The 23,688-nt window shown below is 40.6% G+C and overlaps 6 protein-coding genes and 1 long non-coding RNA gene across 9 annotated transcripts; 2 read left to right on the forward strand and 5 right to left on the reverse strand.

Annotated features, from left to right (window-relative positions):
* Nucleotides 1-385: 385 nt before the first annotated feature.
* On the reverse strand, nt 386-3,825 carry mylpfb (myosin light chain, phosphorylatable, fast skeletal muscle b). The gene is made up of 6 exons (XM_034214681.1): nt 3,693-3,825; nt 3,010-3,111; nt 1,774-1,954; nt 1,573-1,651; nt 1,426-1,474; nt 386-1,334 (listed from the first exon to the last, which is right to left on the reverse strand). Exons 1-6 carry the CDS (start codon nt 3,693-3,695, stop codon nt 1,233-1,235), a joined length of 516 nt encoding a protein of 171 aa, XP_034070572.1. The 5' UTR covers nt 3,696-3,825; the 3' UTR covers nt 386-1,232.
* A 2,286-nt stretch (nt 3,826-6,111) lies between these two features.
* Nucleotides 6,112-8,859, reverse strand: LOC117545019 (sesquipedalian-1-like). Of its 2 annotated transcripts, none has more exons than XM_034214658.1 (4): nt 8,580-8,859; nt 8,066-8,176; nt 7,285-7,588; nt 6,112-6,702 (listed from the first exon to the last, which is right to left on the reverse strand). In XM_034214658.1, the coding sequence occupies exons 2-4, from the start codon at nt 8,144-8,146 to the stop codon at nt 6,284-6,286; spliced, it is 804 nt and encodes a 267-aa protein (XP_034070549.1). In that variant the 5' UTR covers nt 8,147-8,176; nt 8,580-8,859; the 3' UTR covers nt 6,112-6,283. The 2 variants fall into 2 exon arrangements, with proteins under 2 accessions (XP_034070549.1, XP_034070548.1); XM_034214657.1 differs by lacking the exon at nt 8,580-8,859 and adding an exon at nt 8,380-8,556.
* Nucleotides 8,860-9,186: 327 nt separating this feature from the next.
* On the reverse strand, nt 9,187-12,235 carry LOC117545010 (zinc finger protein 180-like). The gene is made up of 3 exons (XM_034214649.1): nt 11,999-12,235; nt 11,209-11,405; nt 9,187-11,091 (listed from the first exon to the last, which is right to left on the reverse strand). Exons 1-3 carry the CDS (start codon nt 12,085-12,087, stop codon nt 10,154-10,156), a joined length of 1,224 nt encoding a protein of 407 aa, XP_034070540.1. The 5' UTR covers nt 12,088-12,235; the 3' UTR covers nt 9,187-10,153.
* LOC117545038 lies at nt 10,946-13,941 on the forward strand. Of its 2 annotated transcripts, none has more exons than XR_004568760.1 (3): nt 10,946-11,082; nt 11,249-11,421; nt 13,847-13,941. It is a non-coding gene; the product is annotated as an uncharacterized LOC117545038 (long non-coding RNA). The 2 variants fall into 2 exon arrangements; XR_004568759.1 differs by having other exon boundaries at nt 10,954-11,082; nt 11,240-11,421.
* On the reverse strand, nt 12,374-14,406 carry LOC117545018 (zinc finger protein 79-like). Its single transcript, XM_034214656.1, has 3 exons — nt 14,136-14,406; nt 13,834-14,038; nt 12,374-13,735 (listed from the first exon to the last, which is right to left on the reverse strand). The coding sequence occupies exons 2-3, from the start codon at nt 14,021-14,023 to the stop codon at nt 12,924-12,926; spliced, it is 1,002 nt and encodes a 333-aa protein (XP_034070547.1). The 5' UTR covers nt 14,024-14,038; nt 14,136-14,406; the 3' UTR covers nt 12,374-12,923.
* A 237-nt stretch (nt 14,407-14,643) lies between these two features.
* On the reverse strand, nt 14,644-19,803 carry pkmyt1 (protein kinase, membrane associated tyrosine/threonine 1). The gene is made up of 8 exons (XM_034214630.1): nt 19,661-19,803; nt 17,930-18,346; nt 17,016-17,253; nt 16,619-16,898; nt 16,425-16,531; nt 16,169-16,341; nt 15,766-15,986; nt 14,644-15,336 (listed from the first exon to the last, which is right to left on the reverse strand). Exons 2-8 carry the CDS (start codon nt 18,302-18,304, stop codon nt 14,964-14,966), a joined length of 1,767 nt encoding a protein of 588 aa, XP_034070521.1. The 5' UTR covers nt 18,305-18,346; nt 19,661-19,803; the 3' UTR covers nt 14,644-14,963.
* On the forward strand, nt 19,775-23,046 carry LOC117545034 (elongin-B-like). Its single transcript, XM_034214683.1, has 4 exons — nt 19,775-19,930; nt 21,269-21,403; nt 21,632-21,740; nt 22,069-23,046. Exons 1-4 carry the CDS (start codon nt 19,928-19,930, stop codon nt 22,179-22,181), a joined length of 360 nt encoding a protein of 119 aa, XP_034070574.1. The 5' UTR covers nt 19,775-19,927; the 3' UTR covers nt 22,182-23,046.
* The last annotated feature ends 642 nt before the right edge of the window (nt 23,047-23,688 follow it).

Consider the following 23,688-nt stretch of genomic DNA (forward strand, 5'->3'; position numbering starts at 1 on the left):
TGTCTTTTATTTATTAATTACATTATTTCAGTTTATAATCCTTTATATCATTTTTTAATATTATTTTATTCATATATATTTTACTCTTTTTTCTTATACATTTTTTATTGAAATAATATCCATTATTTATTTGTATCCTTTTTTCCCTTATTCTTTACTTTATTGCTTTTGTTTTTTCACCTCTTTGCTTTATTGCAATTCATTATGATATGTTTGAGCTATCTCACTAAGTTTTGACCAATCCATAATTGGGAAATGCTTTTAAAAGTTCCCCATCCAAACCTTTATAATGTTTACCACCGTGTGCATGTTACAAACAGTGCTCTACGGTCAACCAGAAGTGCTATCACCTCTCGCCCCACTTAAACCAACAGACACAGCGTCGTACAAAAGATATTGTTTTTATTTTTACTTCTTTATTTGTTACAGACACAATTGCGACAACAGGAGAGAAACTGCAGTGAGAGGGAGGAAGAAGAGTCAAATACAAAGACATTTTATGTTTGTTCATTTCTTTTCCTGCCTTCCACTCACCAGCCTTTCACCATCTCTGTCTCTATTTACAAGACATGCTTTACAATTTTTCACTGCAACTTTTCCTTTCATACCCGTGTTTAAGAGAGGGAGAGACCCGATTAAAAAGAGGAGGGTAGGCAATCTATTATAGTAAAGTACTCCTACTCTTTTACTGTGCGCCCCTCTCTATTGCAAACACAAGGACGAATCCACGAAACACTCTGTTTCAGGTTGAGACTTGCAGACTTTCCCTTTCCTTATTTCAAGTAGTTGACATGCACCATAGCACTCAAGAGACACTTTCGATTGACCGCTTTACACACTGGACTGCATATGCATACACTCTGCATGTAGGTGTGATGCATGCACTGCTTGCCCCAACGCAGAAGGACAGAGCGAGTGATGGGGGAAAAGAAGTAGGAAGAAAGGCAGGGACAGAGATAGAGAGAAAGGTTTCAGTGTCACAAGATTATTTTTATTGAAAATAATCCCATGTCCTCCTGTTTACTCACACACAAACAACTCCACTGCCATCATTCCTCTCACTTAGTATGTTGTTAAAGGAAACAAGTCTTTTCGTAGTGAGCTGGCAAGCGGAAAGAGATGGCCAGGGGAGAGGAAGTGTGCAAGGAAGCCACGTCGTCGGAGGGGAGTGAGTATGTTGGTAGGTCAGATACGGGTTTGAACGGAGGTAGAGATGTTGGAATAGGTGGAATTTACTCTTCCTTTTCCTCTCCGTGGGTGATGACGTAGCAGATGCTCTTGTAGTCTACATTGCCAGCCACATCAGGGGGGAAAGCGGCCCACAGGTTGGTCATCTGCAGGAAAGATTAAAAGACATTTCTTAAAACCCTAGACAACAACAGACAGAACGTGAGTATGGGCAAAGACAAAGACGGATCAGCTCACCTCCTCTCCGGTGAACCTGTCGCACTGGGTGGTCAGAAGCTCCTCAAGGCTGGAAAGGGAAAATTGAGAAAATTGAATATAAGATTTCTTGATTATACCAATAAGAGCTGCTGCGATAGACACTGATTTAAAAGTAAAAGCCCTTACAATTCCTTCTTGATGGAGCCAGTGGCCTCGGGGTCCAGGACCTTGAAGGCAGATACGATAACGTCCTCGGGGTCAGCACCTAATAGCAAAAGAAGCCGATAAGTTATAAAACATAAAAACAATCCCTAAATAGAGAAAGATATGAAGCATGTGGGGGAATAAATGTAGAAAGCAAAGTGTTGGGCCTTTGTGTCAACGTACCCTTCAGCTTCTCGCCGAACATGGTCAGGAAGACGGTGAAGTTGATGGGGCCGCTGGCCTCCTTCACCATGGCCTCGAGCTCCTCATTCTTCACATTCAGCTGGCCCATGGTGGCGAGCACGTCCCTGAGATCGTCCTTGCTGATGATGCCATCCCTGTTCTGGTCAATGATTGTGAAAGCCTGCCGGGAGAGTAGAGGTCAGTCACTGGGCGTAAATAAAAATGTAAGTGATTCATTGCGGCTTGCCAAAACGCTCCTCACATTTCTCACAAGTAGCCGTCATAAGACTTGCTTATGATAATTATTTGCGTGAGATAGCCTGCCAAAACAAACGTGTAAATGTGGAGTCGTTCTCCACCTCTTGTCCCCCGCATAGCTGGGCGTAGCACCCAGTGAAACCAAAGATGGCATTGCAAACCTTTTGGGACTTGGCAGCTGGTCGGCCACTTGTCTTTCTAAGGTGTTAAAATGGTCTCGGAATGGCAGACGAGCTCATTGCGACATTTAAGGAGAAGGTATTGATTACAGCTGTCGTCCCCCCCCCCCTTCTCTATTTTTCCCTTGTGACCAAATGTGATGACCCTGTACCCAATGTTGTTTCAGCTACTGTCTCCATTGTATTCTTGGTAACAGTAGCTAGACTGACATGACCAAAACTTGTCGTCATACCTTCTACAGACGAACATCCCAGATAATATTGTTGTGCTATAATAACAGCAACACAAATGTCTTAATGGTGCCACATTTTTGAATATTTAGGTAAACTTTCTTAAGGTTTAAAAAAAAACATATTGTTCCTTTTTTATTTATTTTTCTTTTATTTAGCCTGCTAAATGTTACGACCTCAAATTCTGTCTTGTTCTTTCTACCATGAGCCCCTCCTTCCTGCTCTGATCAACATGACTGTCCACCAGCTGTTGGGCAGCATTCCAGTGGGGTCACTAAGTGTGTGTTTCTCAGTCTCCGAGCAGGATTTCTGAGCTACTCCAATGGAGAGATAGCTGCTGTCACTGTCAAAAAAAAACCCTGAGATTTACTGTCCTTCCTGGTAATTCTTGCTTTCCTACAACCAGCTGATCCAGCCTATAGCTTCCTCACTTTACCACCCAGGTCAGCTGATATACATGATGTCATTGCAGAGTACAACATGTCCCTTTTCCCACATGGCTGAGAGAGAACCTCAATTTTTACTAGAAATCTTTAAAGTATGTGAGATGTGATGAAGAAAATCTTACCTCCTTGTACTCCTGAATCTGGCTCTGCTCAAACATGGAGAACACATTGGAGGATCCACCCTCTCCCTGCTGCTGCTGCCTCCTCTTAGCCTTCTTGGGTGCCTGGGAGATAAAAGGTAAATACACTTTAGACAGAACATCAACCCAACAGTGATCTTAGCAAAACAATTAAAAGGCTGCCAATGATGCCCTGATTAAAAAAAACATAGAGAGTCTTAAATTGTTTGTTTCAGTAACTTTTACATCCCACTTGGGGCTAAGAGCAACGAAAGAATGCTAAAAATAAAAGTCAAAATCACTGTATCTGGTAGATTTTTACAACATATTTGCATCACAAAGTGTGAAGAAAGTTAGTTTCCTATAAAGGAAATCTATCAATATTGAATCTATCACCCAATTAGGGTTCAAGGACAAAATAATGCCTTTATTGACTATTATAATAAGCCAATGCTCCTAAAAAACATTTATTTTAGTATTTCTTCATGGTTAAGGTTTGAGATGTTAAATAAAGACTTGAGATAAAAGTTAAGACTGGGTCCAAATCCAAAGTTTGGGATGCTCAGCTCAAGAGACTGCTTCATGGGCTGTTGGTAATCCAGATCGCAAATGTATCAGTGATGCTTTCATCTCATCATCCTAGATGTCCTAGAGACTGCTCTTCCAAGGAACATGGCCACACTCACCATCTCTCAAGTTTTTAGGGGTTGTTGGTGGTCAAGAAGAGAAGCCTACGGAAAGCCTGTGTGACTGACATGTAAGCATCCCACCCTAGGAGCCTTATATACTAGCCCAAGGGGGGCTAACTTTAGCCACACCATCAGGTTTGGCAGGAAAACAGAGCTGAGGGAAAGTAAGAGAAAGAGGGAGGAGCAAAGAGGTGGCGGGACGGGTCGGTTTACCAATGTTTCAAAATAGGTCCCAGGAGTCTTGGAATGAGGTGAATTCAATGCCAACACACAGGAGTGACTTTGGTGTCATCTGTGGACTAATATGGCTAAACTGACTTACAGGAAATGCTGACACTCAACCCATCTACCCCAGGATGTCTCCTCTTCTTTTTCCTGAGAGTCTTTGTTGTGGCTATTTTTGTTTCTTTTATAACCAGATCAAAACCCAGTGTCTGTTGCTTTAATCCCTCGATATACATACACACAGTACACACAGTACACACACACACACACACACACACACACACACACACACACACACACACACACACACACACACACACACACACACACACATACACACACACACACACACACACACACACACACACACACACACTCAAACAGATAGGATTAAGAGTAATTAACAGCCTCAAGCTGCTCTAGGTGGCAACATGTACTCGTGGGTGGCATATCCTGAAGTCATCACCTGCTAAAGGATAGGTTTACTGTGAGGTTTGATCTTACTACCAAATCAGTAGTGGCCAGCCAGGTTTATCAACAGTCACGAAACTTAAAACAGTTGGCTGATGAGCTTTGGTCCGGCTCCAGCAGTGACACACGACTACCAGCTCTCTACAGACTCTGACCTTGCATCAATGAGAAATATAAACAGTCCTGCAATACCGACTCATGTGGCAGGAAATACTGTCTGCATAACTTTCATGTAGGCTACTATTTGTTTTGGAATACCTTCTAGAGATGGCATGCAGGTTCATGCACTGGTACAAAAAGCCCAACAGCCAGAAAAAACAAAATAAAGTTCACATTTTGGCAGAAAACACTTATCCGGTTTCATCGCACATGCCAGAGAAGCATGTTCTAGTATTTAATACCTGTTCATTTCTGTTTCTGACAATAAATCATATCCGTGATGAGAAACGCCAAATGAAGATTGAAGTAAATAAGAAGCTTTCCCACCCTGGCTGCACTAATTTGGGTTGGTTCCCAGTATAGTTGCTTCAGAACAGGAGGACGTTGGCCCACCCACTGAACTCCATATATGAGCTCCGTGGCCTGCCATCAATCATGTCATTGTACAGCTACGGTATGTATTGGGAACTAGCACCAGCATGAGGTGATACTCTATACGTTGGTATAAGGGACCAATGTGTCTCTTCCTTTTGATCCGGTGTTGATATCTGAACAATTAACTATTTAAAATCAGAAGAAAGAGAAGCAGAAGTTGAATCCTTCATGGAAAAAAGGTTGCATGCAGCCCCTTCAAGTATGGGCTTGAAGGTGACAGAGGGAGAAAGAGACCAAGCTCTGTGAAAGACCATAAAACAAGGCAGCTGTAGAGACTGAAATAGCGCTGACTCCCCCCGCCATTCTTTTTCTCAGCCATTTGGACTCTTCGAACATTTGACAGACTTCGCCCTTCTTGGCCAGCTTTGCATCCCTACAACTGTCGGCCCTTTTTATACCCACACGGTCACTGGGCTGCTTTGAAGTAAAAGTGGATTGGAACTTTAAGTCCCTGGTATATAGACAAGACATAGGGGATTTTAAGGTGATCAATGACATGTGATTGCTTCATAACAGAGCTTGGTGTCAAACCTCAATTTGGTATTAAACACTTGTGCCTGTCAAGCAAAAAGCTGTCATCAGTTGGGTCGTTATGCTGTCAGAATCAGAAATCCTTTATTTCTCCCACAACTTATGTCTAAGAGTCATAATGATGCTTATTTGTGATTTGTTGTGTGTCGCAGGTTTATATTTCTGAAAAGCTTTTGATCATTATGGCATCGGTAAAGAGACTCAGTTCTGAGTAATATCAAAACATGTTATACCCTGATGATTGACGTGATGTGTGAATGTCTTGTTTTGTCTGTCCTGATCCTAAATATAGTTTAAAGGCCATAGAAAATGTTTGATTCTGATTGGCTGGCAGGTATAGATTCATTTCTGGTAACAGGACACGAATGATGCAGGTCTTTGTTGCCGTTCTAAATTAAGGCGCTGGTATTAACTTATTTAAATTGTTGTTTTACATTTTCTACTATCATATAACATTAAACTTGTCTGGTATTGTTCTTAGTTCAACGACTTATAAAGGAAGATGTATGTACACAATAAGGACTTTAGATTACATATATAGATCAATTAGATAGAGGCCACATTTTCAGTATGTGTTAAAGCAACAACACCACAGAACAGTAGAAATCATTTATTGACTATGATATAAGTAAAAAAATAAGCCCTTAAACAACAAATATATCTAAACAAAAATTGTTGCAGCTCTAAAACCTATTTACATAAAACCTTTGCAATGCAAACACACATTAAAATCAAATGTTAAGGTTTACACTGTATGCACTTCACACTTATCCGAAATCAATTAAGTTTTCAACCCCAGCTGCTTCTTCACCTCGTCCCCTTTTTGACCAATCAGCAATCAGTTCCTTCACCTCTTTTCCAAAATCCTCATGTAATTGGATAAATTCGTCCTTGGTGCTTAAACAGACCCCTAACCACTCCCCTACCGCTGCAGCAGGAGTGTTCACAGGCACCACATTCGCACTCCTCTTAGGCCACAGTTTTGGAGATCTTTTATTGGCTGATCTGGAGGAAAGGGTCGGAGCTTGGAGCATCTGATTGGAGCTCAGACCGGCTCCCGCTGCTACACCTGCAGCTGGAAACGAAGGTACCGCTGAAGACTGTGCGCCCTGAAAGGCTTCTGCTGTATTGAAATTTGGCATGGTGAAAGGGTTGGTTGGTTCATTGGGGAACTCGACTAATGCATCTGAGAAAAGAGCAAAGACAAACAGATAAATACACAAGCGACACATTAGCTGCTTACACTACACTGTGCTATTTTTGTAGAGGAGTTGTGTTTGTTTATTGTGGTATCTTGTATTTTAGAGGAAACTTTATTACTGGCAAGGCTGCAAAATCAAAAGACTGGCCTTACTGTTCTGTACCAAACTGTAAATAATAACTAAAACTAACTAAATTAATAAAAAAGGATAATAGTGGAACTCAAATTTCTGTAACTGCTTTAATTCTTTTAATATAAGGTGCACTCTTTTCATTGAAGTAATCCGAAAGTACTCAAGTTTGTTTACTTTTTTTCAGCAGTGGAATAAATTACTCATGTTAAAAGATCAACATGTAATCTATAATAAGTAACTGTACATTTCAAAGTAACCTGACCCTTCCCTGCTGACGGACGGACCTTATGAGTTTATAATGTTTGCATATTATTGACCACAACGTACATGCATTGTTATGTGGAGGCTGTAAACAGAGAAGCTGCTCTCCAGAACAAAGGCAGCTCTCTTTCACTCACTCCTCAAGACACAAAGACACACACTCTGCCTCTCACCTCTGTACTTCTTCTCCAGGTCCATCACCAGCAGGGTCAGGTAGTTGTGGTTGGCCGACAGCAGGGCTTTGATCCAGCTCTCCTGACTCGCCTGGTCCTCGGCAGCAAACTTGTACGTCCGCAGGCCCGGATCGCTCCACACCAGCGAGAAGGCAAACTGTTCCTCGGACTCGCACAGCTGGACAGTGCAGCCCTCCAGAACAATCACGCCTGTCAGGTCCCGGTCCGCCGGCCGGTCCTTGTAGAAGAGGAGGTTCCCCTTCAGTACACACCAGCGCTTGTGATAGGAAGTCTTTATTTCGCCCTGTGAGACAATTGTGACATCTGCAGCTTACTGACTCGTTTACAAATAGCTTACTTACTCAATTTCTTGCATAACAGTGTGAGGAAATAAGAAGCCAACAGGGAAGTTAAAAGTTCCAGATTGTTTTATGAAATCTCCCCCAAAAGTAGATTTATCTTGTTTACATGTGCCTAGAAATTTGAAATATGGCATTGTTTTGAAAGCTGTATTGATTAAAAGCATTCAAAAATAAATTCAAGCGCTTTATGTGATTTCATTGTTCTTTTTTTTTACATTTTTAAAGTTTAGCAATATATGTTGTCCCCTGTGTAAAGCACTTTACCAGAAAGGTGCCTACAAATAAAGTTACGAAGCTAATGTTTCAAAGTGTTTATTGATGGGTGTTTTTTTTTTTAAAACCTTATTGAACTTTAGTTAATGATTTAAAAAAAAAAGGCACACAAAAATGTGGGTATTTGTTTTACTAAAGTGTCATACCTTCTTGGAGAGATATCCTTCTTTGTCCACTGGTGAGGTGCAAGATTCAAAATAGCTGATCACTTTTTCATCAAACTTCATTTCAACATCACAGGCTGCTTTGACCTGAACCTGCAACAAGGACAAAACTACAATAAGCCTACTTCCTCATTTATATGTTTCTGTAAATAGAGAACTAATATTAACCAGCTTCATGTCAAACAGTAAGCTTCCGACCGTAGGGAAAAATTAACTCATTCTCCGTGTAATGCAATAATGTTATACTTTTGAAAAACAAAACGTTAAATATATAGTGTATTAATTTGGACACATACCAAAGGGACCGCCATTAATAACTCGCAAACTGTTTTTAAGGCGGTAGCGTCTTTTACAACCCGTGCTACGTCTCTGCACGATAACACTAACAACTGACTCATGAATTCCGGTATCATTTCGTCATTTTGGTTAACTTTAACTTGAGAGAAAGTGCGGTACCACATTGATTTTCACTTCCACATGGGTTTTGTTTACTCACCTTTCTCCAAAGTGTGCAACTCTGGCTGCTTTAGTTTCCTCCTTGCTGTGTGTCAAACCAATCACTTCCTGGTAGGTGAGGTGAGGCAGCTCCACGTCAACAGCAGAGGCTAGTTCAACATTACGCTAACTTATTTCACGTAAAAATCAACAACATTAGTAGCCTATATGATTTGGAGGCTATAACTTTCAAATCTAAGCACTTGGTTCATCAATAGGCAAATTACCATGCCCATAGATATTGTTGCCATGGTGATTTTCATTAGAGAATCAAGTGTATTAGTTACATAACTACCATTTATAAAAGTAAGTCTGCATCACCGGTCAGAAAGTGTGGAGGCAGACCTCTGTGGCGCCTATAAGTATAGTACCTGTATCAACTGGATTGGTTTATTTACACTTTTTAATTAGTACAGAAATGTACCAAAGCAGGTCCTGTATTATTATGTTGTGGCTCATTTGGCATATTTTTAAAAATGAAAGAAAAATGGACATTTGTTAAACATTTGAATACATTTTCTAAAAGCAAGTGTACAGACATTGAGGATAAATGGTAAATAAATACAATATAAATATCTATACATGATAAAAGAAAGCAACACAACTTGGGCATTGTGCCTCTATGTTTGGTCTTTTTTTATTTGACTGTTGTTGCACACATTTAAAGTACTATACATACGCCTACTATACTTTCAAATATAATTTATTTAAGGACCTGTGGTTTCTCAGATGCCACCATGTGATGTTGAAATGCAGTTTTTGGCTGTCAGTCAATGGTGTGTATTACTTGCTTGCTCTGTGAAAAAAGTAGATGCATCTTATCATTTCTCACACATTCTAGCCTTATACTATTACTCAAGGTTTATGACATACATCAAGAGGGGGGTGCAAGCTGATGTTTGTGTTATTTGTATGAATACACCTGTACCTATACCACTTCAACACGCTTTCGACTGAACAAGTCGTGTGGAGAACAGTCAATCACTGAGCCTTCTTGGTGATAATAAATACATTTATTATTTTTGCTGTGCATTCTCCCTTTTGCTGGATTTTTCATTACATACCCAGATGCATTTGCAATAAATATAATCCAGCACAACAAGTGTCCATCATTCTATAAAACCAGGCAAATTAAATGACAACAGATTTGAATAAAAAGTATCAACAATTGTCTTTAGCATTAATCTGACATGAGACAACTCCTTCTGTGCACAAGTAAAAGAGGTGTGACACTTAACAACACATTGTCATCTTATAAGATTGAACCTGCCCTTTGGGGTTTTGTTCTTCTCAGCATTGCCACGTGTACAATAATTGTCATATTGGTATAATTGCCCTGTGTACAAAGTATGATCATAATGCCAAAAGTGTCATAATATACAACATTTTCTATATTTAGTGTTGCTTACATTTAGTAGTTGCTTTAGGTCCAAGCTGTCTCGATTGCATTATTAATAATTATATCAGTGCATCTCTATCTGTAAAGCTGTATCATCATGATAGCAAAAAGATTTAAAAGTGGCTTCTTAATGAGTTCTACATGGTAAGCGTGCTCATTGAAGTCTTATATACAAATCATTGCTGTTGCTCCCTCCACACTTGCTGTAACTGTAGTATCTCTCCAATGTGGATCTTCTGATGTCTTTTCAGATTCTCCCCCCGGCTGAAGCTCTTCCCACACTGGCTGCAGTAGTACGGTTTCTCCCCCGTGTGGACCCTCTTGTGTTTTTTCAGGTCTCCCGCCTGACTGAAACGTCTCCCACACTGAATGCACCCATACGGCTTCTCTCCCGTATGACACCGCTGGTGGATTCTCAAGTTCCCCACTCTGCTGAATGTCTTTCCACACACAACACACAGGTGGGATTCTTCTCCCCTGAAGTGCTCCATGCGGCTTTTTCTCCCATCGAACGCACCCCTGTTGGGTTTTGCGAAGCCATGCCTCCTTTGTATGGCATGATTTGAGTGGACAAAGACGTGTCCTTTAGTTTCAGCACTAGCTTGTGGCCGGTGCGTTTCAGCAGAGTTCTGGCGAGAAGAGTTGCAGCTTAAATCCACACCACTATGTTGTTCTGGAAGAGATGGTGGTTCTGTTGTTGTGCACTCTGTTAGTTCTAACTCTCTTTTGATAACTGCCAGGTTTGCCTCGAGTGAAGTGCTGGAGTGAGGGGTGCACACGTTATAGGATATGACTGCATTGAGGTCTCCGTTTTCATTGTGCAATGTCTGAACAGTCACTGCTTCCTCAATAATGTGTGCCACCTCCTCTGGTTGTACTAGGCAATGTTCTGTTGTTTGCATTGAGTTGGATTCAGTTTGTAATTCAGTGTTGTCGTAGCTCTCCTGTTGTTGCGATTCCTGCTTCACATTTTGTTCATTTGTGTGGACGATTATCTGTTTTTGCTCTACGAGAGGTGGGTCTGAGTCCTGCCTCAAAGAAAGCCCCAAATCCTGCTTTTGATTTTGAGCGTCTTCTTTTTCTTCAGGCAACGGACAACTTGTAGGTAAGACATCTAGGAAATCAGCACACAAGAAAACACTGTTATTATTTATATAAATAACTCATCAATTACTTTACAATGAAACCAGTGAAATATGAATGCGTCTATAACAATTCAAGGAAATCCAACCTATTCTCTCTTTTGTTATGGTCTCCTGGAGCTCCTGCAGCTTCCTCTTCAGGCTCTCGTTCTCTCTCTGTGTTCTGGCAGTTTTCTCTTGGAACTCTGACACCGTCTCCTTCACCACCTCCAGAACCTCCTGCACCGCTTCAGTCAGGAGCTTGGCCACACGAGCGTTTAGACGTTCAAGCTTAGACATCCTGAAACTAGAAAAGACTCATGGTAAGAAAGGACTGCTAATGCATAATCCCTTGCAAAAGGAGCCATGTGTTCACAACTCATTTAGCTAAATAATGTATAAGAACTGTTTCACAAGCCCTGCTGTGTAACAACTCTCCTTCCTACAGCTCCAAATGATATACTTGTCAACTGTATTGGTGTATTAAACCAGAGAAACACAACATATTTCTAAATATACCAATATGCTATGTTGTGAAAATGCTGCGTATAGCTAATACATGTTACTCTTGATAACACACTTTTATTTTCGTTTGTACTATTTTGGCCTATTTTTGTAAGGTTTCAAACTATTTACATAAATGGTTAAGTTGTTGAATTATAGATAGTTTAGTGGTACATTTGTGCAGTTTATTTGTAGGCTGGTGCTGAAACATTATATTAATCACAGTGAAATGTTTGCCAAGTTACACTCAGTCAGTACTGTTTAGTTCAACAGTAGTTAATAAGAGTTTGAAGTTTATCTTAAATGTAAATTAATGCAGAGATATTGCAACACGTGTTAATAAACATTTAAGCCACTTTCCGTTCCCTAGTTAAGCTTATGTTTAGGAAGCTGTACCTGAGGCTAGTCGTTGTCAGGTAGCTAACGTTAGCTACATTAGCTCCGTACGATTCCTCTATCGTTTTCCCTTCCAAAAAACACGTCATGTGGTTACTGTGTTAGCAAAACGTGTAGGTTATTTCCAGACAAGTTAACTTGTAATAAAAATTAAACGAACATTGTCAACAATACTAGAAGGCACCAATCTGAAAGAAACATAACAATGCGATAACTCGCTACTTCCGGAAGCGATGAATTACATCCGATGTGAGGTGATTTTCAAAATAAAATGCCGAGTTATATACATTTATTAATTTGCACACCACTAATAAATCTTGTTAACTTGAAATCTGGCCTCGAGCAATTCACCTTATATTGAATTATTCAATCAACTCAGATACAAATCTTTATTATGTCCTGTTACATCGATCATTCAGCCAATAAAACAAGTATACACGTTTAAAAAAAGCACTCCTATCAGTCACAACAAAACCTGAGAACAACATGTTGAAGTAGAGCAAACTAAACTGTACATTACATTACAGTAGTATGACTGTAAACAATAAACATCAGTAGCTTGCGAGCATGCTAAATCTAGTTTTTAGGTTAACAATGTTTGGTTTTACTTGAGGGATTCAGATTTTTTGGATCATTATAAAGTAATTGTATTGGCAATACACAACACTTCACCAAGAAGAACCATACTTTCATTTGATTTGGAAATGAGACAAACAGCAGCATGGCAGGAATTGTAGGAAATAAGAAAGTGTGTTTGATACTTCAAAGTTGACATAGGCCCTATTGTACAACAATAAGATACATGTCTTTGTAAAGGAGGCACAAACATACTTCTATTTAACACTCTTTCTACAGAAACACTTTCTTATTGTCCAGCTCTAAATTATAAAAACCTATGTTTGAAGAAAGTCTGGTAATAGCAGCCTCACAGATGAGTTTGCTGGTGTTTCTTCAGGTTACTAGAGTGACTAAAGCTTTTGTCACAGTGAGTGCAGGCGAACGGCTTCTCTCCTGTGTGGAAGCGCTGATGCACGGTCAGGTAGCCGGACTGACTGAAGCGTTTCCCGCACACCGAGCAGCAGTACGGCTTCTCCCCCGTGTGCACCCTGTTGTGTTTCTTGTAGTCACCCGCGTGTCTGAACGTGCGACCACAGAGCAAGCAGGAGTAATGTTTTCTGTCATTTCTCTGGAACACTCTTGAGCCTGAAGGGACTGCTATTGTGTGATTGGTGTGTTGTTGTTTTGCACTAACACTGTTTGTATTGTCGTCTCTTTGGGATGGTGGCTCTGATGTGCCATTTTGCTCCAAACTGGAGACTGAATGGCCTTGAGGATGTTCTGAATGTAGTCTGTGTGAGGATGCAGTGCTTGTACCTGCATCATCATAAAAGCAATTTGTGGTGTGTATTGCGTCTTCATCCGATGTAGGCTCTCTTTTCATTTTGTGTTGGTTTTCACTAAGATCTACATGGTTTGAAATTGCCAGTCTATTATTAGTTTCTGTTAGAAGAGCTCTTAAATTGTTCAGGTCGTCACCACCTAAATGAGCGTGTGTCTTGGCTCCAGGGGAGAGACATGGAGCAGCTAACGATGCTTCACTGTCAAGGTCTTCAAAGGAATACGAAGGAGAGATTACAGCAATGTCCTTATCAAATGTGATGAGTTCAAAGTCCTCTACCAACTTTTCTTTCTGTCTCTGCTCGATCAGAGGCCTATGGGAAAGTTGTGCCACTGTTCCTGCATAAATCAAAGTTGACAAAGCACAAAAAAGACAAAATCAGTCAACAATTGTATCAAACAAGTTCAATATTCCTTGACCCTGATATTGAATATACCATTGCTTTCCAGGTGTAACTTCTCCTGGAGCTCCTGCAGCTTCCTCTTCAGGCTCTCGTTCTCTCTCTGTGTTCTGGCAGTTTTCTCCTGGTACTCTGACACCGTCTCCTTCACCACCTCCAGAACCTCCTGCACCGCTTCACACAGCAGCTTCTCCACTCGGGCATTCAGACAGTCAATGTCGGACATCTTTATTGGCTGGTCCTTAGGACCGAAAAGAAGAAACAGATCAGTGAATGCGTCACGTGATCCTATAACGTATAATGTTAACCATGTATTAATAAAAGAAAAAGCAGCATACCTTTAACCTAATGTAATCGGGTTTAATATTGTTGCAGTATTTCGTGATTCCCAGGTTATCTAGTAGTAATCCAGAGGAGAGCGCTCATTGTTTACATTCAGACTTCGGCGGAAATTCCTCTTTCAGGAAAGGGCTGACCGGAAGTCCATTTGGCAGTGTCGATGTAGCTTTTCCACAATATAAAAGGGTCGGAGAGTGTAGTAAATCTAAAAAAAAACGTTTGGTAAAAGTAAATATGTCCATAGATGAGTGTATCGTGTACAAAGCATGGATGTATAATAAGAACGTACAAAGGTCATGCAGTGCATTCCCTTCCTCGGTTTTTAAGGGAACTCGCATCCAGCGGGAAGTGCGATACTGCCATCTACTGGTGAGTACGCAAACATCCAGAGTGCATCTGCGGTACATTCATCTATCTGCTTTTTTCTTATTTATATCCCATCACTGTCTGTTACTGAGGGAAACACGTGTTGAGCTATCTAAAAACAAACACACACGGCACACAGAATTTAAATTACGTTTCGCTCTTTTTTTTAATTATGTTCTGACTCATGAGGTAAATGACTCAGAGTACATCAAGCTAATGATAACTTATATTCACAATACTTCCTGACTTGTCATTCCAGCAACAGATTATCCTTTACACAAACATAAAAAGTGCTTTGAAGGTCTGATTATACATTCAACCCTTTTTTTCAAGTACACGTTAAAAGAAGCTGTTGTAAGACTTAAGTGTAATGGCAGTACATTCAAACACAACTTCCGTTTGACATAACATTTTAAAGTGAAAACACCTTTACCCCTAAAAGTAAACTGGCAGTGTTTTGATCATGGCTCTACAGTTGTGTCCTCAAACAGACTGAGCAGGTTCTTTGGTTCAAAGTTGGGTCGGGGTAAAGCCTCCTCTGTGCGGATCCAGCTGCGTCGCTGCAAGGACTTGTTGGCTACAGAGTGTGGGCTCTGTGTCGACTTTTCATTCATGCTATCTGCAAAAAGCTCTATGTGTAAAGGGCTAATGCTGGGTGTCAGTGTGTGGCAGGAACCATTGGAGTGGATGCTGAAGGGGGCCTGCGCCAGGTTACAGGAGGACCAATCCCCCAGGTTCGAGTGAGTGGGGGTGTGGGCAGGACTTCGATGGCTGTGTCTCAGGGATTTTGGCAGAGGAGTGGATGTGCTGTCCAAAGACAGTCTAGATGTTACCCTGTGGAGTGGGGGGAAATAATACAAATCAAGCTAGGACAGGAATTACAAACTCAGGTCAAGACAGACTGAGGGATAGTAACCACAGTTTTTTTGAGATGTACTGATTGCAGTCTTCTAGGCTTTTCAAATGTCTGACCTGTTGTGTCAGATTTTTGCATTTCCCAGTTTTCTTTATAAAGTATTATGAAGTATGATAGACAGTATATACATTTCTTCAAAAATTACAATTCAGCTGTTAAAACTTGACACTGACAACATAAAGATATATGTGTTTCTGTGATTTAACATCGCTGTCTGTGTTGCTATGTGCTTCATAAACGCATCATATGAAACATATGTGTGCAACACGGATGTATGAGATTGAAAAATGGAAGATTGATCGGTGCATTTCTAAGATATACACAAAAACCAGACTTTGATTCTCTACCTGTGTGAGAAGGTGGGGGAGAGCTCCACGTCGGTTTGATCCAACAGGAACACTGCATCGTCCTCTGGACTCCCGGAGTCAGCATGCATGGCACTGAGCGGCAGAGTCAGATCTTTGTCCCAACTCCCCTTAGGAGGAGTGCTGGGAACCGGCTTTGACCAGTGAGGCAGAAAGGACAAGTGAAGTGAGGACAGCAGTCTGCACCCAAAGCACACCGCCAACTATGAGAAAAAGACCAGAAAAACACCATTTAAGAAAACTGTTATTTCATGTTTGCAATATGTGTTTTATATGTAATAAATAAAAACAAACTGTAGATGCCTTTGGGACTAAAATGAGTCCCCAAAACGGATTAATAATCCATATAGCTTTATAGCCGCTGTGTTTAGCATGGACACATTACCTGACAGAAGGAGAGCAGTGTCAGCGTGGTCTCTGCCACCACGAGATAGATGCGCCTCCTCCACCTGTGCTTTCTCACAGAGGGGAGAGACAGGAGCTCAGAGACTGTCAGCCTCTCAGAGGGCTCCGGGGCCAACATCATCCGCAGCACTGCCTGAAGCTCAGCTGACAGGCCTGCAGATACAGATGGACATAGTAAGAATTGAAATAAAGATAATGCAATTGTTTATAAAGACCTTACACAGAGTGGATCTTACCACTGGTGAACTCTGAGGGGAGGCAGCCTTGCCTGAGCTGTTGCCAGCCCTCTCCTCCATTGGGAACTTCCATATTACAGGCCAGCTCCAGAATAGAAACACCCAAACTACATGAGAAGGATTCAACAATATTAAGTTAAATCATCTTTTTACAGATTTAAGTATATTATTTTACTCATGTATGTCTTTTGTACCTGAAAACATCTGCAGCTGGCCCATACTCCCCCCGCAGCAGCTCAGGGGCCATGTATCTGGGATCCCCCTCCTGGATGTCATCTTTCCCTTTCCCCTCTAAAGACCCTGTGCTCTTCTTTTTGAGCTCAAACAGCAGCCCGAAGTCCGCCAGCTTAAGGCGGCCCGAGTCAGTGATGAGGACATTGGCGGGCTTGAGGTCCAGATGCACAAAATCAAGAGAGTGCAAGTGCTGCAGAGCTGAGAGGAGGTCGCACAGGTAGGCCCATGCTGCAGGCTCATCTGGATATTAGAAATGTTAGGACAACCGTCAATTTATCTGTGGATTTGAGAATTTTCTGAAAAAGGAAATACATAGATATTAGGACATTTGAATAGGTTGTATTTTCACTTTCAGACCTGGTCCAGGAGGCTGGTTCTCAGCATGGAGCAGCAGGCTGGTGCTGCAGAGCTCTGTCTGGATGTACAGTCGGCCACATTCTTCCCACGCTGCCACAAAATCCAGGATGTGAGGGTGAGGACAGAGGCGCTCGTGGTTCTTGGCTTCCCTCGTGCTCCGGCTCCTCTCACTGTTGCCCCTGAAGCGGTGAGCAGAGCGCTTGACTGCATACTGGCGACCGTCCAAGTTGCTTTTCACCTAGAAAAATAGAGGAAATGCTGAGGACTTGACTTCTCTTCTGGGAATCTCCAAATGATAATCATGGTGAGAATGTAAGGGTTACAGGGATATTAAAATGTGTATTTGCTGTAGGGCTGTTCAATTAATCGTATTTTAAATCGCGATTACGGCTTGCAACGATTACGAAAACAACGTAATCGAAATAAAACGATTATTGTTTTATTATTACTATTTATTTTATTTATAATATTCTTTTTTGGTTTTTCAGTTGAATTATACTTAAAGTTCAGGGTAATCAACTGTTAAAAACATACTGTGCCATTTTTTTTTCTCCAATAAATGGATGTTTTCAAAGTCAATGAATAATCGCAATTACAATTATTGACCCAAATAATCGAGATTATGATTTTTGCTATAATCGAGCAGCCCTAATTTGCTGTGAGAAAAAAAACACAGCACAGATGTTGAAACAGACAAGATTGTGATCTTCATATTAGACCGTTCATTCCTCACCTTAGATGTCCCCTTATATTGCCTCTATTGTCTACTGTCTTAAACTTGAGTATCTAAAGGCAACTTCCTCACAAAATGATTCCCTAAAATGCAGTCTTTCCTTTTTTCAAAGAGTTATGAAACATCATTCAGTATAAGCATTTCCCAATGTTATAAACATATACACACAAATGTTACTCACCTTGTAGACCTCTCCGAAAGATCCTCGTCCCAGCAGGCCCAAATTAGTGTAGCATTGATCGAAATAGGACTGCTGTTTGCTGGGATCATAAACAGCATTCGGAGGGGGAGTCTTGCTAAGGGAACCTGACAGAGGGGTCCAGGGGGTGGGCTGCTGGGGGAACATCCTGCTCAGGGGGGGACATCCCTTGGACGGCGGCAGCGGGGGCAGAGAGTGTGAGAGATGGGAAGGGGAACAGTAGGATGAGTTGGAATTGGACGAGGAGGAAAAAGGGAGATGGCGTTTTTTGAGGGAGAAGGTTTGCTCTGCATGGGAGAAGTGGGTGGGGACAGGGAGAGACATCCTGGACACTGAGGTTTCCACAGCCACGGACATTGTGTTGGGACTTCTTCAGCTCCTTTCTTGGGAAATAGTGAGCTGCAACATTGAAAAGAAAACTATTAAACAATGACAGACTTTTGTGACAGTTCATGAGTGTACTAATGGCACTTTTGCACTGCTCATGCTAAAGTTAGGGAGAAGTTATCCGTCATACTAACTTGCCACAGAGGCAAAGCAAAACCTACCATATTAAAATGTATCTGAATGCTAAGAAATCTCAAGCGGAATAACCAGAAATTAGTAGGGTTTTTTTTTGTGTCCAACTGGTTGGGGTACACTCATTTGTTTCCATGAGAGAGATCCGACATCCTGAACATCCTGCTTTACAGGTTTTGGAGAAGTGTCTGATAGTGGATAGTGGTGGTCCAATGGATAGTGAGGTGGGCTGAAGATCGGAAGGTTGTGAGTTCAAATCCCGCCAGGAACACCACCACTAGTGTGCCTTTGAGTAAGGCACTTAGTCCTTAGTTACTCCAGGGAGAATGTCCCTGTGATTGGTAATTGTAAGTCGCTTTGGATAAAAGCGTCAGCTAAATGAAATGTAATGTAAAAATGTAATGATACCAGTATCAATACAGCCTGATAGAGTATGTAGTCTCTCACTTACTCGGTACTCAGATCCTTTACTTAAGTAAAAGTGCAAAAGTTATTTCAAAGGTACAGCAATATTATAGGCGAAATGAGCTTCAAGTATCAAAAGTAAAAACTCGTTATGCAGAATAGATATTATAAGGTTTATTATTTTATCCTGTTTTTATACATATAAGCGCCTTTAAGTATTATGGTTGGTCATTGTGGACCAAATATAGAAACTTTAAATACTGTGTAGATAAAGCACAGTATTGCATTATACCATACCAGCATATCGTGTGTTTGTATTATGTAAAGAAATAATTTGAGTGTTCAGAAAAAAGTACAATATTTGCCTCTGAAATGTACAACATTAGAAGTATAAAGTAGCATGAAATCGAAATACTCAAGTAAAGTACAAATATGTCAGAAAAATTACAATACTTTGGTAAATGTACTCAGTTACTTTCCACAACTGAATGTAACGTAACGTTAGATATACCCATAGACACACACAAACACTGCACATTTGATATCACACAGTTTAATTAATATGTATTTCAACTACCTTACATAAAAAGCCTTAGCTAACGTTAACATAAATTACTCTGCCATTACTGACAAATGTCACTTCGACAACATGTTGGCTAACATTAAGGGCGGACCCAGTCAACAACATAACAACATAAACCAGCTAGCTAGCTAACGTATAAGCAAATAACACACTATAGGTGACAGTTTAGCCTTACAATAGGATTTAAGTCACTTTATCACACATACCATATTCCAGTTATAAAAACAGACCGTCTTCAAAACAGAGCCTCAGAAAGTAGCTGTGTCCAAATCAAACTGCTCGCTCGCTCGCACACTGTTCAAATATGTCAATACGTCGCGCCAAATTCTGAAATGTTTACGTAGTGTTGCGTACCTGTCTTACGTGAATGCGGAACGCTCATCTGAATTACGCAATATCGGCGAGCGGTGCAGTCTGGGTTCTGCTGCACAACACAGGGCTGGCGCAACTGGCTAGCTAGCTGACCACTTGAAATGGTAACTTTTCCTAATATTATCGACCTTTTGTGAGATTTGGTGTCTAGATACAAACAATGAGTGGGCATTTAGCCCTTTGTTTAAAAATATTAGCCATGTATTAACAGTAGAAACCGACGGGTATAGAAATGTGTATATCCGTTTGTAGCCTGCTAATGCTAAGCTATGTTAGCTTTGCCTTCTCATCTAACGTTAGCTTTAGGTGTAATTTAGCTTGGCTAACCTTGGAAGATATGTAATATAAGCCAACTAACCCAGTTAGCTGAACATCAGCCGTCATTGTCAGACCTTTAGTGTCGATTTATTTAACTGTCAGGCTTAATATTGACTCCTCAACATCTCAAGGCTGTTTCTTGTGACTATTTCGGCGTTAGCTCAGCGTTTAATAACTTGCACTGGTTGGTAATTCTTGGTAGTTTATACATCAATGTTGTCGTGTCAATTTATCTGTATCCAGAAAAAACCTACATACACCAGTAGTGTAAATACCTTAGTACATTTACTCAGGTATTGTTAAGTACAATTTTCACAGATTGTACTTTATTTGACTATTTCCATTTGTGTTGCTACTTTGTACTTCTACCCCACTACAATTCAGAGGCAAATGGGGTACTTTTAGTCCACTACATTTATTTATTTATTATATTTAGTTACTTTGCAGACTTGGATTAATAATGTGTAATGTAAACAACCCCTAAATAAGACTAGAAACACCTGGATTAAAATTCACAAGCTACCCTGCATCATACAACGTTTATAAACTAGCTGCACATTTACCAGCTTTGTTAAACACATTAATGAATCAATAACTTTAATCAAAACGTATCATATATTATTCTGAAATGGGCCAATTTGCATATCGAGTACTTTTGGTTCGTTAGGTATATTTTGATGCCAATACGTTTGGACTTTTACTTAAGTAACATTTTGAATGCAGGACTTGTAACAGAGTATTACTACACTCTGGTACTTCTACTTTTAACTAAATACAAGATCTGAGTACTTCTCCCACCTCTGCTGGACATACTAAATATGAAATAGTGTGACAATTAAACTTCCAACTAAATAAGCATTGTTGTTCCTTAATTGGTTTAGCCTCAACACAAGTTTACTCTAACGGTACATACATGGTAATAAGGTGTTTTAAACAGTGGCCAGATGGACATTGACTCGGCCTACTGAGATGTTTTGTCAAGCAAAGCGTTTGATTCACATAAACAGCTGTCCTGTTTGATCCCATGTTAAATAGAGCGTATTGAGGTATAGAACAACTCACTTCAAGTCAAGTTGCCTTTAGCCTAGTTTCTAACGTAAAATTCTCTGCCCACCTTCCCTCAGGACGTGTTCTTAATGATCCGGCGTCAAAAGACCACAATCTTCACCGATGCCAAGGAGTCCACCACTGTGTATGAGCTGAAGCGTATTGTTGAAGGAATTCTTAAGAGACCACCAGAGGACCAGAGGCTGTACAAAGTGAGTTTAGGGCTTGGTATAACAATGACACCTAATCAAGTTTCCTTTCATTATTGACAGCATCTCAATTCTGTGTGGGTACCGGTGGTTGCATGTAACTTGTCTTTTCCAAGTGTGACTTGTAATTCTTTGGACATGTCTCACACACTCTATTTATATTTATGAAAGCAAATGCATTCATTTTAAGCCACTGCTGATCCTGTGACTTATTCAACTTTTTCTCCACAGGATGATCAGTCGCTAGAGGACAGTAAAACTCTTGGTGACTGTGGATTCACCAACCAGACTGCCAGACCTCAAGCCCCAGCTACAGTTGGTCTGGCCTTCCGCATAAATGGTATGTTTAATTCATTTGTAGTTGGTTTAAGTATCCAGGATATCTCATTTCTAGCCAACTGTGAAGATCAAAAACAGTTTAGAGCCACCCAGGAGGCATTTTGTAATTAAACATATATTTACGATATACTCTGTCTAAATTAGTGACACAACTGTTTAGATTATGATTTCAATCCTTTTGCGAGTGCATGTAACCAGGCTGGTTCTTTGAAATATTCTGGCAAAAACCGTGCCGCAGTAAATGTTTACCGCAGCGACATGAGTGAGTGCCACATGCTACTCTTCTGTCACGATGGGGCTAATGTTTCCTCGTCTTCTCCGCCTCTCAGATGAGATGTTCGAGCAGCTGCACGTCGAGGCCTTCTCCAGCCCCCCAGAACTCCCCGATGTGATGAAGCCCCAGGACTCCGGTAGCACGGCTAACGAACAGGCGGTGCAGTGATGTCAGGGAGCGAGCAATGGAGGGGAGGATGGAAGTGGGTGTGTGTGGATTAACAGCAGTGGAGAAGTAGCGGGGTGGAGGATATGTAATATAATTTCAGTTGATGGATGGGGACGTCATAGGTAACCAAACCTATACATGTTACCTTCATGGTATCATCCCAGCTTACCCCCCCAATTTGCTTCACAAATCTTTTTCTTTTAAACTTTATGATTTCCACATCACATGCGGTTCTGCTCCTTGACTTTGCTATTAAGCCCCAACTGGCTTAGACGTCTTGAGTGGTGAAGTTGGTTTGGAAAGTATGATTGTGTGCGCGCGTACGTTATTATTATCATTAATATTTTGGGAAAGGTTGAAAGCGTAGTTGTGTGTCACTGATCTAGAAGTAACATGCATAGATAAAGAGTCCGGTGTCTGAATCGGCAAACTGCATGAATTCAAAACAAAGGCTTTATTTTCAAAGAAACGGATAAACCTTCAACTGATACGTTTCCTTGGTCTGAGTCTCCCAGTTTTGTTGTACATTTCTGATTTCATGTCATACCAGGAAAGAAGTCTTTAAAATAATGTTTAGTTTTTTGCTGTCATTTATTTTCAGTATGTTTGTCAGTTCTTTGTATGTTTCATGCACTGAAACCAAAGGCAGGTACCTCTTGGACAACAGAGGGATTTTTTCAGTCAAAGGACATTCTGTCTCTGGCATACAGTAAACAGGAGTTTTCTGGGGTTAAACATTTAGTTTTGAAAATGCATCCATCACCACATGTCACCAACCATCAATGTGGCACTTTCCCCTAATCACACAAACATAGCCTGTAACTGTGAGCTTGCATAATTAAAAGTGTTCCTGTTGTTTTTTACACTGATGGCTGACTTATTATAAAAAAACAGGTTTGTGTCCACATGTAATGAACCGCATTAAAGGGGTCTCTGTTGAGCCGGGCTGTAGCTTAAGCACAGCTTTTTTAGTGAGTAGAGGGTAATGCACAGGTGTAACTAATAACATTAACGATGGCTCTGAAGCTGCTTAATGAAATTCAGCCATCGTTACCTTCATGATTTACACCTGTGCTTTCCATACTATGAACGTCCGCAGTAAATAGGTTTCTGGTATTTGAGCACATGAAGTGCAGTTTTGATTCAGTATACATTTAAAACAAAGAAGCAAATGTTCAGATTGTTTTCAGCGCTCTTAAAAGTATAGGAGATTGTTACGTTCCCTCCTAAACTAGGTACAAAGGGAAGTAACAAAACACAAAAACAACCGGGCGAGAGAAGAAGGAAAGGAAACTGACTGCTGAAGCCACAAAGTGATGCTTTAATTAATAAATAAAAAAGAAAAGAGGCTCACCAGCCAATTTGCAAAACAAACTTAAAGTAACTAAGAACAACTTTCCTCTAAAAGAAAGTAACTAAATTAAACAATACACACAAAGGTAAACTGGAGTACATATCCTAACAATTCACAAACACAGAGACATGCTGCACACATGCAGCCAGAGGA

Source organism: Gymnodraco acuticeps, unplaced genomic scaffold (genome assembly GCF_902827175.1).
Source record: "Gymnodraco acuticeps unplaced genomic scaffold, fGymAcu1.1, whole genome shotgun sequence".
Classification (NCBI taxonomy): domain Eukaryota; kingdom Metazoa; phylum Chordata; class Actinopteri; order Perciformes; family Bathydraconidae; genus Gymnodraco; species Gymnodraco acuticeps.

Coding starts and splice junctions, on each gene's coding strand:
- mylpfb (XM_034214681.1), bottom strand. Junction 1,475..1,572: donor GGCTCCATCAAGAAGGAATT/GTAAGGGCTTTT, acceptor TTCCCTTTCCAG/CCTTGAGGAGCTTCTGACCA. Junction 1,335..1,425: donor ACAGGTTCACCGGAGAGGAG/GTGAGCTGATCC, acceptor TCTTTCCTGCAG/ATGACCAACCTGTGGGCCGC.
- LOC117545019 (XM_034214657.1), bottom strand. CDS start 8,544: ATGTGGTACCGCACTTTCTCTCAAGTTAAAGTTAACCAAAATGACGAA. Junction 8,177..8,379: donor TATTAATGGCGGTCCCTTTG/GTATGTGTCCAA, acceptor TCCTTGTTGCAG/GTTCAGGTCAAAGCAGCCTG. Junction 7,589..8,065: donor AAGGATATCTCTCCAAGAAG/GTATGACACTTT, acceptor ATTGTCTCACAG/GGCGAAATAAAGACTTCCTA.
- LOC117545010 (XM_034214649.1), bottom strand. CDS start 12,087: ATGACGTGTTTTTTGGAAGGGAAAACGATAGAGGAATCGTACGGAGCT. Junction 11,406..11,998: donor CTGACAACGACTAGCCTCAG/GTACAGCTTCCT, acceptor AGTCTTTTCTAG/TTTCAGGATGTCTAAGCTTG. Junction 11,092..11,208: donor CATAACAAAAGAGAGAATAG/GTTGGATTTCCT, acceptor CTGATTTCCTAG/ATGTCTTACCTACAAGTTGT.
- LOC117545018 (XM_034214656.1), bottom strand. CDS start 14,023: ATGTCCGACATTGACTGTCTGAATGCCCGAGTGGAGAAGCTGCTGTGT. Junction 13,736..13,833: donor GTTACACCTGGAAAGCAATG/GTATATTCAATA, acceptor TGATTTATGCAG/GAACAGTGGCACAACTTTCC.
- pkmyt1 (XM_034214630.1), bottom strand. CDS start 18,304: ATGTCCGTGGCTGTGGAAACCTCAGTGTCCAGGATGTCTCTCCCTGTC. Junction 16,899..17,015: donor GAACCAGCCTCCTGGACCAG/GTCTGAAAGTGA, acceptor TCTAATATCCAG/ATGAGCCTGCAGCATGGGCC. Junction 16,532..16,618: donor CCAGCTGCAGATGTTTTCAG/GTACAAAAGACA, acceptor CTTCTCATGTAG/TTTGGGTGTTTCTATTCTGG.
- LOC117545034 (XM_034214683.1), top strand. Junction 21,404..21,631: donor AGGACCAGAGGCTGTACAAA/GTGAGTTTAGGG, acceptor TTTTCTCCACAG/GATGATCAGTCGCTAGAGGA. Junction 21,741..22,068: donor TCTGGCCTTCCGCATAAATG/GTATGTTTAATT, acceptor TCCGCCTCTCAG/ATGAGATGTTCGAGCAGCTG.